Here is a 17397-nt window from a genome sequence, read left to right as displayed (position 1 = left end):
AGGGCTAGGAAAAAAGAGCCCTGGGCATGGGATGCTGCAGATCAGCTGAACCTCTCTGCTGCCTGGAGCCCGTCTGCATTTGTCTCTCTTTCTACAGGAATGCCAGGCAGAAGAATACATTTCGGTTTTCCTCTATTGTTGTTGTTTCAAATGGGCTTTTATTCTGCCTTCCTGCCCAGAGGAACAGGGTGGTTTTTTTGTTTCTTTTTCTTTTTTCCTTTTTGTTTTGCCATTACTTGTACTGGTGCTACTCCATGTGATAGCTACTCCATAGAGATAGTCTGTACTGCCTTTGGATTCTTATGTGATTTCTTTGTGGAATTTCATGGTTAAATCCCTGCCTTAAAAAAGACTGTCTTGTTAAACTGCCTACAACTTGCTTAAGAGCGCGCGTGCGCGCACACACGCACACACACACTGGTGGCTTGTTATTTTCGTGATTTTGTTTTCATATAATAGCTTTGATACAGGCTTTTTTTAAAAAAAAAATCAGATATTCGCATTTAAAAAGGGAAACTCACTTTCAGTATTCTGACTTCTCTAGCATTTATTTCAAAAGGAACTCAGGTGTAAATTGGATAAAATCCAACCCAAAATTGCACAGTGTCTGCGCCATGTGAAGAAAATAGCAGGGGTAGACGATGAGTATATATGATGCATTGTTGTGGGGGAAGGAGTAAATAGAATAACGCAAGTGAAATGTTTGTTACACACACCCTGTGTACTAGTTAGTTTGTTTTAATTTATGTAATTGTGCCAACCACAGAACAAAGTGGCTGATTTGGGGAAGGCTGCACAGGTTTCATTGCTTCACTTTGGCTGCATCCTCTCCCCCCCTCCTCCCCCATTCTTTTAGAAGCCAGAATGTAGTCCAGAGTGTCACAGGGCAGGTTAGTCATTTTGTTAGTAAAGTTTTTAATGCACCTTATTCTTTAATTTCATTTTTTTCTTGGGCTGCCCTAGATATCCAATGTCACTTTCTTCCAATATAATCACTGTTAGTTTTCAGACATTAAGGGAGTTTTGATTGGAAAGGAGGTGCTCAGTCAAAGGTCCAGTAAGTCCCGCATGAAAACTGGGAACATGCAAGTGAAAATAGGTTAGTTCCAGAATCTGAACTTCTACCTGGCTTTTCAGTTTGAAAAATCCATAGTTGTCCATAATGCTGAAGTCACAGTTCCCTCAAAAGAAGTAGACCAGGCATGTCAAACTCGTGACGTCACGTGATGTCACGTGACGTATTGTGGCTTTTTCCCCATTGCCGGCAATGGGGTGGGCGCGGTTTTGGCGTGATGCATCCGGCCCATAGGCCGGCAGTTTGACATGCCTGAAGTAGACCATAAATCTCCCATATGTATCAGAAGGGCACTTTCAAGCCATCAGTGCTAATTGCATGAACCTTCAGCCCCATGGGAGAACTCTTCTCTCTCAGAAAATGTAATAGCCATGACAATAAATCAGCTTTAGTCACCCTATCGCTATTTTAGAACTACAAATCACTCAATATCTTTACATTAGCACAAGAGGCTAGAGTTCCTGAAACATAACTCCCATCCCCTTATTTGTTTCTGAAAATGTACGGTATTTGTTTGTCCAAAAATGCCCAGAGCAGAGTCAAGTTCTATTGCAGGCTAATTGTATGTTACATTTCTCTATCTCAGCCTTTGTTTATTAGCCTTTGTTTATTACATTTCTCTATCTCAGCCTTTGTTTATTGGCTACAGTCTTTCCTATGTAGAATGGTTACTTGGTCATTTAATATCCCAGATGCTTCCTTAAAGCCAGACTACCTGTTGGCCCCAAATCAGTGGCTTGCAGGTGCATTTTGTTTTTGTTTGTTGGTTTGTTATTAAATGTGTAAGTAGCACGGAGGGTGGGGGTGGGGGGGCAGTAGGGAAAAGTATAGTCAAAACTGTAGCACAGCAAAGTTTCTGTCCTCCATAAGTCCCAACAACTACCTGCCCCCCTGTGGCACCTGGCCCCCAGCTTCTAGAGGAAAGTTCCCATTGGCTATCTAGGTCCACATGTAGCTAGAACAGAAAGAGCCATTCTGGGTGTCCCTGAAAGGAGGAATTGTTAGATGGCTTGGCTTATACGTTATAAAATGCTGAGGTGCTTCCAAGTACACAAATACAGAATTTGTGCTGGAAATTTGTGCTACCGTTTGATTCTGACTCTATTTAAATGATGTTGTGCTTTAAAAATGAATTTTCCCCAACCTCATTTGTCTCCTTTTATTAATAAAACACAAACTTTTATTTCAAATGAATGAACTGTGCAAGATGATCATCCTTCTCCCCTACAGCAATATTTGTTTTGGTTAGGGGTGCGTGAACAAATGCGTGTGTGAGAAAGAATGAGAGACGGACTTGAACGGCTGCAATTCCTGTCTTTTTCTTCTTAGATTTTTTTTTTTAGTTTGCAACAACTTTTTAATATTTTAAAGCACGACCACTTTGTCTTTCCACGTTAGCCACAGCTAGCAGTGTAAACCACCTCTATTTGCAAAATCGCAATAGATTCAGGCTGATTCAGTTTTCAAAGAACGTTATGATTAACAAATAGAAACGTATATACGATGGCAGTGTCTTTAGAAACTAAATTCTCTAACTTTGCTTAGTGTTTGATTTAGACACTTGTGCTTTTACAAAAGGGTGAAACAGGAATAAAAGTGTGAATTAATCAGATAGAAATGTCAGTTTCATGACTGACATTTCATGACTTGCCAATTCATCAAGACCAGAAGAAGAAGAAATTTTTGTTCACTGTACCTTAAAAGCTTCTCCTCTGTGCACTTAAGAGTTCTACAGATAGGATTTACAAGTGGTGCCCCACCTGATTTCTGACAATGGGTTAAATGGGAAAACCCCCTTCCCCAAGAGGCACATTCTCCTAATTCCAGATCAAACAAGTCTGGGGACTTCTGCCTTAAACAATACTCATTTTTGAATGTCATGTCACAAATTTCCCTCCATGAAAAGAAGATAGATCTCTGCCCCTTCTTGTTTCTCATCTGGCCGGTTAATTTCTCTGCCAGAGGATTCTGGGCCTAATGCCAGATTCTTCCGGCAAACTTCTACAACTTAAGTGAGCTGGCACATGCAATATTAAGAGCACAAGTCCGGAGCAGGAAATCTCCTGAGGACTTTGCTAAGCTCCGTGTTCACTGAATGGTCTGATCTCTGATGCTAAGCTGTTCTTTCCGCTTTAGCCTCCTATTTGGAGAATGAAAACAGTCATCAAGCCAGCTGCTTACAAAGGTGCAACTTAAGAAAAACTGAAAGATTGGCTAATTATATTGATAGGAAAAATACAGTAGAGTACAGCATTTTGGATATGAAGTGCATACAATACCAGTGAGGGGGAAAAAAAGTCAACTAGGAACTAGGTAACTGCTAGACACGTTAAGCTCAAGATGCTGCTAATGAATGTCAGGTTTGCCTGTGACAGAGCTAGATTTGTTTAATCATGGATGAGAAGACAGATCTTACATGTATTACTGATCTCAGGTTGGAGGAAGAAGGGGTGATCCCTCTCCTTCCCAGTTGGGTTTCATGTTTTGCTCTCCATTGGTGGGATAGAGGAGATGGTGTAGCAATTGCATACCAAGAGACCTTAGCAGTTGCAAGGATCACTGATTCACAGATATCTATATGTGGAATCTTGTCTGGTTATGCACAGTATTGCTGTTATCTCAGCTGCACAGCAGTATTCCTCACTGAGCTCTTGATCTTGTTATAAAAATGTTTGTAGATTTGTCCAGATTCTTAGTACTGGGTGTTCAACCACCTTTCCCTGGGATCAGGGAACCCAAGAGTTCCTGTCTACCATGACAACCATGCATTTATCCCAGGTAATCACTGACCTGATTCATATAGCTGGTCATATTTTAAATCTGGTATTCACCTTGGAGCATACGTGTGATGACCTGGTTCTGGAGGGTTCTTCCTTCAATCCATCGTAATGGACTGATTTCTTCCTTCTGACAATGAAGACACTAAACACTAAATTCTGCAAAATGTCACCTGGATATCTAATGGATCCAGCAAGTTTCTCAATTGATTGAGTTTGGGAAATTTCTTAAGCAGACTGGAAGGCGATTCTGTTCAGCACCTTGTTGACCACTGGAACAGAGAAACACTTAACAGGATTGCCCCTGAACAGCTTTTCCTTGCCCTCCAAATCCTGTGAAGGTCTTTTGTGTACCAAGGAACTTGAGGAAATAAAAAGTGAACAGATTCTGGTGGAAATTTATAGAATGTAAATGCAACCAGAATGAGTAAAAGCCAAGGGATGAACAATAAAGGCAATAAAAGTGGCAAAGTTCAATTACTTCTCCATCTCTACTGTATCTAAAGAGTACTGGCTGCTGTCCTTTAGGGCAGGGCTTTTCAACCAATGGTACGGGTACCACCTGTGGTACATTGGCACCTGGCAGGTGGTATGCGATCATCCTAGAAAAGTGGTAGCGGGGGAGGGGAATGAGCTGAACTGGTGGCAGCACTGCACAAACCTGAGCAAGAGATGGTTGGAGCTGCAGGGCTGTCAGGGCTCAGCAGAAGCACCAGGATCAACGGCAGGCTCCCGCTGGAGCTCGGCGCTGATCCTGGTGCTTCTGCTGAGCCCTGAAGAAGCACCAATCAGCTGGAAAACAGCACTGATCCTGGTGCTTCTGCTGAGCCCTGAAGAAGCACCAATCAGCTGGAATGTTGCAGCATCTCCAGGGTCTTGTGATTTACATTCAGATGCTTGGCAACTGATTCAGGGTCATGTGAAGTGACCAAAACCTGCTGCAACCACCCAGCAGAGGGGGGGGAGAATAAAAAACAAATACTCCCCTACCCCCCCCCCCCCGCTGCCAATCCTCAAGAGAAATGCTCACAACAATGAAAACCTCGGACAGGAGGAAGAATGCGGCCAGGCGGGCAGGCAGGTATCTTGCTCGGCTGTGGCCTGGGGGGCACTTTTTTCAGTGCCGTTGTAACTTCAAACAGTCACTAAGTGAACTGTTGTAAGTCGAGGACTACCTGTACTTTATCACTTTTTTCCTTTTTTTGGGGGGGGTCATCAAGTATTTGACACCTTGCTAGGCGACTGGGGTACTCGGATTTGCCATATCCTAAAAGTGGCACAATGGGTGAAAAGGTTGAAAAGCCCTGCTTTAGAGAGAGGTGAGTCAATAGATAAATGTAATTTGTGTTTCCCTAGCTGAGTTGGAGTTCTGACTTTGAATTGGAAACCAGATGAACATATCTACTGTACAGACAATAGATAAAGTCTTATGGTGCTATCTTGGAAGCTTTTGAATCTACGTACTCTTTGATCTTATCTCTGCCCCTTAGAAATTGGAACACTGCCTTACATTGCTAATTAAAATGACCAGGAGAGGATTGAGAGTTGGATCTGAGCTGTAGTCAACAACAGTTTGAGGCAGGAGAGATGCCAGAGGTCCTTAAAAAAGGCACTGGTATACCAATTGCTCGGATGCAACAAAACTGCACAGTTATCAACCTATCTCTAATGTTTTTTTAAATGAAGGTTATTAAGAAAGTGGAGCTACATTTGTTCAGGGCTCTGGAGGATATACATTATCATATCCTTAAGTTAGCTCAGTTAGATTACTGTACAGTAATTGATGTTATAGGCCACCTGAAGCCTGGTTGATTTTGGCTGGTACAAAAAATTCATAAATTAATAATAAGAAATTAATAAAACCAGAAAGCAAATCTTAAATTATTTTTTCATAGCATCTCTAGAATGCATTGCTGTGTCTATGTCTAGGAGTACTCTAGAAGTACAGCTGCATTATCAAAGGCTAATTAAAGAGTTACTATAATTTTGAAGTTGATAGAATTTTCTAATTACCATTTTCGTTCTAAATAGTTGAATGGAGAGGAGGATAATGGATATCTTTCAGCAGTACAAATTTCTCCATCTGACTTTCTTTCATACATTGGTCATACTTGCCCTCCACTTAGTATCACTTCCCTAAAAATAGAATAGAATAGAGTAAAGTTAAAGTAAAGTTACCTTTGAGCTAGATTTAATGCCTGGACTTGTCTGTGTAGCTTCCTAAGGTATTGAATTTACATAGTGAGCTGCTGAAAAGCTGTTGGGCATCTTTTCCAGTTGAATGACAGGAAGTAGGACATAATATCATTTCTGTAATCAGCCACTGTTTATCTCATCATCTGAACCATGGGTGTCAAACTCGCCACGTTACGTGATGTGTCGTGACATGTCACGACTTTATTTGCATTGCCGGAGCTGGGGTGGGTGCGGCCTCCATATGATGCAACACCGGCAGTTTGACACACCTGATCTAAACCTATCAGATGTAATGAGATTTCATTAAAGAAATATCTCATGCTAAATTGTCTAGGCTCTGAAAGAAATGTCCTGAGTAAGTCTAAGTATTTTTTTTCCATCAACCATCAGGTGTGCATCTCCATTGTTACCCCATGGAAATGATGAATATAGAGCTCAGAGAATTCCAGTTTTTCTGTCTCACCTTGTTTAACTTTTCAGTCTCTTTAAAGAGATTGGTTAGTATTAGATCCATTATTAGTAGTTTAGATTCTAGATACTGTAAAAGCAAGAGGAATAGGTCTTCCTACTTGTCCTCTCTATAAAACATGAGAAATTGGTTCTTTATATTATGCCTTCATTTCCTTTCCTGTTCATTCTGCTGCTTTTTCTGATCTTCCTGTTAAGTCGCCCCTTAGTCATCTTCCCGTTTCCATCTTTCCTACTTGCTCCTTCTGGAGCAATATTTTTTTCCTTTCTCCTTTCATTGCTTACCCCATTTTACCCAACAGCATTCAAAACCCTTGGAAGAGAATGTAATTGGTGCCATTGTTATTCACTGGTTGAGGGCTGAATGAGTATATCCAGCAGTGAGACCAATATAAAGTTGACCTAAGAAGACTGTCCAGATGGGATGACAAAAAGTGTCCAGAGCCCCGGGCTCTTGTCTCAACCTCAATACAGCTGTTTAATTATAAGATATTAAGGAGACATCTGGATTCCCAGCTTCAAACTACTTCCCCTGTATAAACCTGGGATGTAAGCAAAGAATGAGCCCAGTAGAAGTCCCTCTATGGTGAAGGTACAACTTATTCTCTGAGTTTGCCACCCAAGAAGGAGGCTGGGAAATTTTGTAAAATTTAAATCTAAGTTTTGCATTCCTTTTTGTCTTGCAATAACCAGGATCACTTGTGAGTTGTGAGACTAATCTTGCCTTCAAAGAGTGCTACAATTTTCCAGCTCCCTAATGTACTTTTGAAGATCAGGTTCTGATAAAATCTACTATTTTTTTTTCTTTTACTATTCTCTTAGTGGATGTGTGTAATTGTTCCCCTTTGGGCTGATTGATTTAAGTAGCGCTTTAAACAAAATCAACATATCAGCTATGTCCTACTACTATGTTTTTACTTGTACAGTATATCCAGACTGAGTAGATAGAGGATTTATAAAGGATTTATATCAGGTTAAAACAGCAAACACATGCAGGGGGAAAAGTTCATGGACCAGCTTCTGGCATTTCAAATAAAAAATGGCTTCACAGTGGATGGAATATTATTTGGACATATATTTTGAGCATCTTCTCAGAAGCATAATTATGATTGGTATTTTGCATTTTAATGTGTTCCTGTCAATTTCATGTGCTGTATTGTCTAGTTGGCAGGATGCTGTATGTTGACTTACATGGTGTACTCTAAATTAGAGATCCTAGTTCATAAAAGAATATAACTTGAAGTGTAAGAGAAGTAAATATAAAAGAACATGAATTAACAAATGAAATAGAGAAAAAATAAATATGTTGAGTGTATGTGAAACTAAGAAAGGGGTGGCCCATAATTTGAAATGAAAATAAAGTGATCTCTTGGAATGAAATTAATACTGTACATGCAATGAAATGAGGGTATACAGTAGTTTAATTATAAATGAAAGTTTTTAACATATATCAGGAAGTATTAATGGTATCTAATTAATTTGAGTGTGTACAAATTTAGGAATCTGTAATGAATTTATCATTGCACGTTACATCCAATGAATGATAATAACAGCAGAACTATTAATGGGGAGAAGAAATGTATTATTATTTTGGATGAATGGATTCTAATGGTGGTGAGGAATTATCCTGTTTGGTGACATGAATGGATAGGAGGGAATAAGATGAGAAAATTTGGAATAAGTGTTGGGGTCACTCAGAGACCCAAGAATGAATCAGAATGGTGATTGTTTGGTAAATATTTGCTTTGATAACTATGTTTACGGTATTTCAGATACATATTTTAAGCTTAAGTCTATTCATACATATTTATGTGTTGATTTACTATGTGCCAACAACTCATTGTTGAATCTTAGCAACCACATAGAGAAATAGGAATGCTTTTTTAAACTGATTTGATAGTTTATGAGGAAAAATTGAAATAGCTAGTGAAGTATAAGGGTGATTGACCTGTATGAAAGAAATATGCAAAGATAATTTGGTCACACAGAGAGGATAAATGCAAATCAAATTGCAAAGCCAACAACATGATAGCAAAATGGATAACTTGAGGGGAAAGAGAAGGTTGAGAATGTTGTGGTTGGGTGGAATTTATCTCAGAAAGAAATAAGAGCAAAGCACAAAAAGTGATATTTGAATCAGCCAATGGACCTGGTAGAAACTAGGGTATTTTTCAAGAACAGACTGTCTTTTTCCTTTTCTCTCAAGCTTTAATAGTATTACCTGAGGCTTGTAAGAGAAAAAAGTAAGAGAAAAAAGATGGAGTAGCTTATTCAGTAGTTATCTACAGTATAAGTTTATATAATTTGGCTTGCTTGTTTGCTTGTTTGATTTATTGGATTTTGAGGCTACCTGACTCCCAAAAGACTATGGATAAATGAGAGAACTAACATTCAGAGATTTTGACAGGGCTTCCACAAATACCCTAATCCCAGGCCCTGCAACAGAGCCAGGTCTGGAAGAACGTAAAGAGAGAAGGCCATAGGTCATGACCAAAGCTCCTGAGATCCACCAGGGTTTACTTCATTTATAAAATGTGAAATCCAGCTTAAAATCTCTTTACAATTGAGATGCTATTTGTTTCTGTACTTTTGTCTTTAGTATGAATTCTTGCTTAGAATCATCTTGCTGAAAGAAACCTAAGTCCATACTACCTGTTGTTCTTTGCAAGAACCTTGGCCACAAGTAAACCACTCAAAATGTATCTGTGTATTCCTTCACATCGATTTAAACAATGCCCAACTCTAGATGACTCTGGCACTTTATATAATAAAGAGCTAGAATAGAGAAACGTGCGGAGGAAAAACTGAACATGGATGGCTGACTAGGTCCATGGATGACTTGCTGCTGTAAAATAAGATAAGATAACCTTTATTGTCATCTTTGTGTGTGTGAATATGCTGGCACACATTAAAAATGAAATTCTGATGCCCACTCTCAAAAGAATATGTGTGTTTTGTGTGTGTGTGTGTGTACACTGTTTTCCCCAAAATAAGACCCAGTCTTATATTTTTTTTGCCTCCAAAAGAGGCTCTGAGTCTTATATTTTGGGGGGTCTCTTGCCTTAGGACACCACAGCCAGGTCTCCTACACCCCGACACCTGTTGCACCGCTGACTTCTTCAGCGGCCATTTGCCACTTGCAGCTGGACGCAATGTGGTGCATTGTGCCATTACTGCTCTAAGGAGTGGGGGGTGAAGCTGCCCCACGCACCCCACACCCGCTTACCTTACCAGTAGGACCACCGCAGCCAGGCCTCCCATGCCCCGACACTTATCAATGGATCTTTGGGCCATTGCCGTCACTCACGGCAGGACGCCACATGGCGCTTAGGGCCATTTCCGCCGCTTGCAAGCAGTAGAAACAGCCCGAAGCGCCATATGGCATCCTGCCACAAGCGACGGCAATGGCCCGAAGACCTGCTCAGCTTCTTGCTGTGAATGGCAGAAATGGCCCAAAGCGCCATGCAGTGTCCTGCTGCAAGTGATGGCAATGGCCCAAAGAGCTGCTTGGCTTCTTGCCATGAACAACAGCAATGGCCCGAAGCGCTATGCAACCTCCTGCCATGAGCAGCGGCACTGGCGTGACGAGCCACATGCCTTGACAAGTGTCGGGGCAATGGGAGGCCTGGCTGCGGCGGTCCTACCAGTAAGGTAAGTGGGTGTGTGGCATGTGGGGCAGCTTCATTCCCCCAACCTCACCCTCACCCCCAAACTAGGGCTTACTCTTACCGCATTTCCCCCAAAATAAGGCTTACCCAAAAAATAAGCCCTAGTTTGATTTGGGGGGTTGGGCCTAATATAAGCCCTACCCCGAATATAAGCTTTAGCTTTGGGATGAGGCATACACCTAAAAATCAAGCTAGGGTGGGAGTGGGGTGTGGAGCTGCCCCACGTGTCCCGCAACCATTTACCTTGCATCCAGGCCTCTCCTCGCTGGCCCACTTCTGAGGCTTCTTCTGCAGCCAGGCCTGCATTTCTCAGTCACAGGCCTTTCCGAAAGGCAACTGCAGCTGAGAACCAAGCTATGGATTCAATCCATAGCTCAGTTCTGCAAGACCTCTGCAGCCAAGGGCCGAGCTATGGATTGAGCTATGGATTAAATCCATAGCTCGGTACTCGGCTACATAGGCCTTCCGGAAAGGTCTGACTGCAAAATGCAGTCCGGAATGCAGCTGCAGAATGAAGCTGCTCCTTTGGTCCCACAAGAAGTGGACCAGCTGGGCGGGGCTGTTGGTGCTGGAGGTGAGTAAGACATCCCCCGAAAATAAGACATGGTGCCTCTTTTGGAGGCAAAAATAATAAGACTCGGTCTTATTTTCGGGGAAACATGGTACTGCTAAGGTGAGGAGAAATGCAAACAAACAGGTGATTAGTATCTGTTGTCCAATTTATTAGGGATGTGAGCTATCACTAAAATTTATGTGGACTTAGTAGTTGGTGGAAACTCAGCCAAAGATTTTGCTACTGTTAAAAACTACATCATGCATTATGATTACTTTTTAAAAAAAAAAGAGGTCTAGACATTAATGGATAATGCATTTGGCTGAGAAATCTTTTATCTCCAGGGGAACAGTGCGTTCAACAGAAGTCACCAATGATCGAGGACTGTAATCACTGAATGTCTGCTCTGTGACCTATGTAGAGTGAGGTTAATGTGATTGCTCAATTCCAGATGGAATTGGCCCAAACAAATAAGGAAAGAGGAGCTTGTGATATCAGGGTAGGAATGGAAAGCAGCATTCAGATTTCTTCATCGTTTTGTACCAGGGACCGTAGCCTCTGGGGTTTGGGATTCAGAAATTTCTCTCCATACTCTTTCAGAGGCCCTGAATACTAAATATAAACATGTGGACTTTCTAAAAAACAAAAATTCCAAATGGATTGGAATCTCAACAGAGAAATACTAATGGGAAAACAACACAATCGCAGCAGCAAAGTGAAACACCCCGCCCCCCCCTTCATAAATAGCATAGGAAGCAGTTTTGAACATTTTCTAAAGAACATTACTTTTCTCCATTCACTGATATTACAGAGCAGATTAAATTAGCTTGGGGGAAATCTCCGGCAGCCGCAGCAATTAGCAAACATGCAGACTCCTTCTAGTGCTGCTTTACATGGAAAGAAAAAGAAGGCTTTCAGTGCACTCTCATTGTCATGCCCTTGTCTCCAAAGCCCCTTACTCAACCCCAAGGGTGTTCCTGACCCTTGACCCCGGCCCAGGGACAGAGCTTTATGGTATTTTTTATAGCGCTCTGCTGGAGGATGGAGGGCCTCTGGGCTCCTCTCAAGTCCAATAAAAGGATGGCTTGCTGGAAAGGTCTACATTCAAAATGTTGAGTGCTGCTGATGTCTGTCAGGGAAAACCAGTTTGTAATGGGCGTTTACAATTCAAGAGCCGGGGATTTATTTTAAAAGGAGTGATGGCCGATAATCGAGCAGTGCAATGCTCGTGCCGTATTGATAGTGTCTTCTGTCATCCTTGCAGGACTGCACACCACTCGAGAACGTCACGCTCGGCCGGAGTGCTAGAATGGGCTTCAACACAACTGAGGTTCTGTCACTCTCTGTGTCGTCAAACCTTCTTGTTGCTGCTGCTCTTCTTCCCAGATGGGCTGGCTGCTCTTCCTCTTGACGCTCATAACTTGAAACCAGCCCTGCCTCCAATTGTAAAAGACAAACCTTTCCTAGTGACTTGGAATGCACCAACGGCTCGCTGTTCAGCTGCCTACAATGTCCCTCTCCACTTGGACTCCTACGGCATCCTGGTGAATTCCCAGGAAGCCTTTGTGGGTGGGAACATTACCATCTTCTACTATGATCAACTAGGCTTATATCCGTATTATGTGAACACGACGGTGCCACCCACTGCTGTTCATGGTGGCTGCCCCCAGAACGTCAGCTTGAAAGACCACCTGGAGAAGATGAGAAAGGACATTGCTATGGCCATGCCCTCACACTCTTTTGCAGGTCTCGCTGTGATTGACTGGGAGAACTGGAGGCCTCAGTGGATTCGGAACTGGGATAAAAAAAATATCTACCGGGACATGTCCCTCCTCCTGGTCAAGCAAAGAAACCCCCATTTATCTGATTATGAAGCTGAGCTGGAGGCCAAATGGGAATTTGAGGCAGCTGCCCAGAATTTTATGACAGATACTCTCCGCTTAGCTCAGTCTCTGCGACCCAATGGCTGGTGGGGCTACTACCTCTTTCCTGACTGTTATAACTATGATTACTTGGATGATTTTGAGGGCTTCACAGGGCAATGTCCCCCAGTGGAAGTGCAACGCAATAATGAGCTATCTTGGCTCTGGGAGAACAGCAGGGCCCTCTACCCGTCCATCTACATGGAAGAGATGCTGAGAACTTCCCTGCAAGGGAAGAGGTTTGTGCGAGCCAAAGTGGGCGAGGCCTTGAGAGTGGCTGAGTTGTCCTCTGCTCAACACTCCCTCCCTGTTTTTGTGTATGCCAGGCCATTCTACACCTATACCCTGAAGGAGCTGAGCCAGGTGAGATTCTTTCACTGTTTTACCTTTGCTTCCCCATGGACTTTAGTTCTGAGTCCAGCACAATTCTTGGGCATCAAGAATTCTGTGCTGGTTTTGGAAGTGTCTGTTAATTAAACCTGACTACGAACGTCATCTTGTAGGGCAAAAATAAACTAATTTGATTCCCAAGTTCCAGACTTCATTTGTGAATGGGAGAAGAGCTGTCCCACTAGGTTTCTCAACTAGAGATGTCAAAGTGTCTCCAAATGGGAATCACTGAGAGATGAAAAGGATGGTGTGAGTGAGCCATTTCACTTGGATTAAAACATACTCCGTGCTTAAAATGGATGTATTTTAAAATGATCATGTAACCCTCTTCCTCTTGAATGGGCAGGATGCACATAATTGCTTCCAGCCCTCCTTTAATATATATATATATATATATATATATATATATATATATATATATATATATATATATATATATATATATATATATATATATATATATATATATATATATATATATATATATATATATATATATATATATATATATATATCTTTTCCCGTGTAAGATTGAGAGTATCTTGGCGACGATTCGACGAGGTCCCACTACCCAGGTCGTTATAACACAAAAGACTAATGGGCACACAGCCAGCTCCTTAACTACTCAGGATGTTATGAAACAGCCAAACAATCCACAAACAATGGCTCCCACACAGCCAACCAACCCACCTACAGCAATTAAGCCAGCACTCCACACACCCCCCACCAGTATTTATAGAGAGACGGCAGCTCCGATCACACTTTGCTCTCACAGGCACGAAGCTGAGGACCCCAGCCTGAAGATGATGAGTGGGACCTTGTCGAAACGTCGCCAAGATACTCTCAATCTTACACAGGAAAAGACCCAAATACACCAAGACCTGCATATATATATATATATATATATACACAAAGCTAAAAGCACAAGCCTGATGATGATGAATGTGATTTCATCGAAACGTCGCTATGATACTTCTAATCTTACACGGGAGAAAACCCGAATGACCAAAGACTCATACATACATACATACATACATACATACATACATACATACATACATACATACATACATATCCGTCTAGTTGTAAGATCACAACTTAACCTAGGCCATAAAACCTGAGCAACCTGGAGCCAATGCAGAGCCTGTAATACCTGCACTCACGTTTTACATCATGCTATTGGCCATGCTCACCATTTTAAAAAACATTCTTCTGCTGATACAGAAATTTTTCAGTTATCCTGGGAACAGTTCTGTATTTGTTCACTGTGCGGTATCATATTGCCTTTCATAGCAATGTGCAGGTCAGCCTTTGGAAGGAAGGGGGTTGCATTTGTGCAGGGCTGAAGGAAGATTGTTGGTGGCTTTAGTAAATGAGGCCTTTACTCGCAGGTGGTGGTATGGCAGTCCCCTTCCCAAAGAGCAGCAACACCCCTTCCTGGCCGGTGGAGCTTTTCCTTCCCTTCAAGCTGAACTGGGGCAAGGTGCTCTTTCTAAGTGAAAGCAGCTTTGCTCCTCTCGTCTGGCTTCTTTGATGCCTCTCCGTCTCTTTGGTAGTTTTTGAATCAAGGCACCACATTGTATCAAATTGCTCCTTTGATCTAACTTAAGGGAGCTCTGCGAAGGCAAGAAGGGCTTTGTTGCCTGGCTCTACTTTAAAAAAAAAAAAGTAAAAAAAAAATTAACAGAAGAGGAACATTTTTAAAAAAACCTGGATGTACCTTTTAACTCAAGTGGGATGGCAGTCCGATTATGGATGCTGTAACTCATATGATAAGTAGATGGGGTGGATAGATGGAGGGGAAGCACTTAAAGAATGTCACAGCCCCACGTGGGCCCAGGATTGAAGCAGAAACCTTCTGTAAACTGGGAGATTGGCATGCTGGAAATGATCCATGGGGGCCTCTTGTTGAAAGTAAGACCGGGAAGAGCCGGCAGAGAAGACCAAGCTCCAGTTATTGGGGAGGAATGGAGTAAAAGAAAGGGACCTTTGTGGTTCCCCCAGCCACCCCCACCTAGATGGGTTGACAGAAGAGGAAATGCCTTGCTTAGGATTATTGTCATAGATTCATGTGAAAAAGAATCAGAGGAGGAGGATGATTTCATCGTGCTAGAAATAAATAACCCTTCTTCCCAACTCTTGCTTCAACATGGCAAAGCCTTGATTTCATGCATACCTTTATTGAGAGAATCACATGTAAAGAATCATACAATTGGGAGGGTTTGGCTAGTCTAAAGAAAAGAAGAAATAGGGGAGACATGATAGCAGTATTCCAGTATTTGAGGGGCTGCCACAAGGAAGAGGGGGTCACATTATTCTCCAAAGCACCAGAGGGCAGGACAAGAAACAATGGTTGGAAACAGACCAAAGAGAGAAGCAACCTGGAATTAAGGACAAATTTCCTGAAAGTGAGGACAATTAACTAGTGGAACAGCTTGCCTCCAGAAATCGTGGGTGCTCCATCACTGGAGACTTATAAGAAGAGGCTAGACAGTCACTTGTCTGAGATGGTAGAGGTTCTCTGCTTGAGCAGGGGGCTGGACTAGAAGACCTCCAAGGTCCCTTCCAGCTCTATTCTATTGTATTCTATTTAGGCCAAGTTCAGTGCAGGAGTCAAAATTAAAGCATCTTTGAATGATCATTGCCCAGTCTCTGATTTAATATAATCCCATGAAGTGATAATGACTTCATTGCTTGTAGTGTTAAGACATTTCCTAACATTTTCCAAGCATTTATTGAAGCAGAGCATGCTTTCTTACAACTCACATCCATTTTTTGTGTCCTGTACACTGGAACAAGAATTTTAACTCAGAGATGTTATTCCTCATGGAAGAGGTTACCGAATAAGATCAACTAAAAAACAAACAGACAGAAAAATAGAGTTTTTAAGACGTACAGTGTATCATGGAATCATCAGCATCAAGTATCATAATTTGTAAATGGTTGCATTTGGGAAAAAAATCTGATCACATGACTAGGGAGCAATTCTAGAAGCAGGTTTTCACCACGTAAATGGGAAGAGGTTCAGCAGAAATGTCTCAACCTCTCCCTTGTTTATTATTTATTTTTTCACATTTCTGAACCACCCATCTTCCTCAGAGAGGAGCTGTGGACAATATACAATAAAATGTTAAAATGTAGAAACAGCATATAAAAACTTAGAAGGGGGCAAGGATGATTAAACCCTGTTCCTGCTAATTTCTTTGCGATGGCTTCTCTTGCTGTTCTAGACAGACTTGGTGTACACAATAGGGCAGGCTGCAGCCATGGGTGCTCATGGCCTTGTGCTCTGGGGAGACGCAGAATATTCTCGGAACCAGGTAATGTAGTTCCATAATCCTCCATCTTCTTTTCTTGTTCTTTCTTTTTCTATTCGTTTTTGCTTAGTACTTGCCACAGTGTTGAGGCACAAAGGATAGGCCTGAGGCTGTATCTCTTATTATCTAATCGATTAGTTTTTAGATCAACTTGCATACAGTTCAATTTATTTCTGCAATAAATAAAGGGATCATCAGAGATTTAAAATCCAGTGTTAATGAGAAATAGAAAGAAAAATCAATATTTTTGACCTGGTCTAGAGATAGGCAAGGTATCACATTTCAGATGTGGCTGAATTACGTCTTCCAGCAGCCCCTATCACCCTGGCCAATGGTGAAAGAATCTGGTAATTGTAGCTCAGCAACATTTTGGGTATGGACCTTTGGACTAATCCTTCGCTTTGAAGTGACATCCTGCATTTGGGCTATACTGTTTCAAGAGTTCAAGTGGCAAGTCTTGCATCATTAGTAGCTATTCTGTAACAAATTGAACATCCATCATAGATAGAAGGATACTGCAGGGAATAATTATGGTCTGTTCTTCTGTTTCTTGACAAAGTAATATGGAAGATCTGTTTTATCTAGAGAGGTATTCCATTATATGAGCTCTGCCAACTGTTTGAAAAGGTACAGCCAAGACCCATTGTTCCCCTTGATGAGAATGACGTATGGGGTAGGCTTTCCTTGCATTTGGCCTTTAAAAGGGGATTGAGGTGTTAGGCTGACCATCTCTTGTAATAGGTTACATATAGTATTAGTGCAGTTTTTAGTACATTAATGCATGAATAAAACAACAACACAACAGAAACAACATTCTCTCTGAGATTTCTCCGTTGAATAACAAGGGAAGACTGGCAATTTCCCTAAACTGCTCAGAGTCACTTAAGTGAGATGGGCAGTGCAGAAATGTAATCAATAAAAATAAAAATCTGTTTCCATGTAGTCTGTAAGTGGATCCTGATCTTAGTTTGGACTTTCTAAAATTGTAATCCTATGGATTTCCTTGATCTGTAGCCCCAACAAAGGCATTC

The 17397-nt window shown here is 41.7% G+C and overlaps 1 protein-coding gene across 1 annotated transcript in view; it reads left to right on the top strand.

Annotated features, from left to right (window-relative positions):
• Window positions 1–10843: 10843 nt before the first annotated feature.
• LOC107296493 (hyaluronidase-4-like) overlaps window positions 10844–17397 on the top strand; it is a 7807-nt gene continuing 1253 nt past the window's right edge. The window contains exons 1-3 of the mRNA XM_015825846.1: window positions 10844–10857; window positions 12002–13022; window positions 16280–16369. Coding sequence (XP_015681332.1) covers window positions 10844–10857; window positions 12002–13022; window positions 16280–16369 — 1125 coding nt within the window. The remainder of the gene's footprint in view (window positions 10858–12001; window positions 13023–16279; window positions 16370–17397) is intronic.

This window comes from Protobothrops mucrosquamatus, unplaced genomic scaffold, assembly GCF_001527695.2.
Source record: "Protobothrops mucrosquamatus isolate PMUCROS unplaced genomic scaffold, P.Mucros_1.0 scaffold2835, whole genome shotgun sequence".
Classification (NCBI taxonomy): Eukaryota; Metazoa; Chordata; class Lepidosauria; order Squamata; family Viperidae; genus Protobothrops; species Protobothrops mucrosquamatus.
This window is presented reverse-complemented; position numbering and strand designations above follow the sequence as displayed.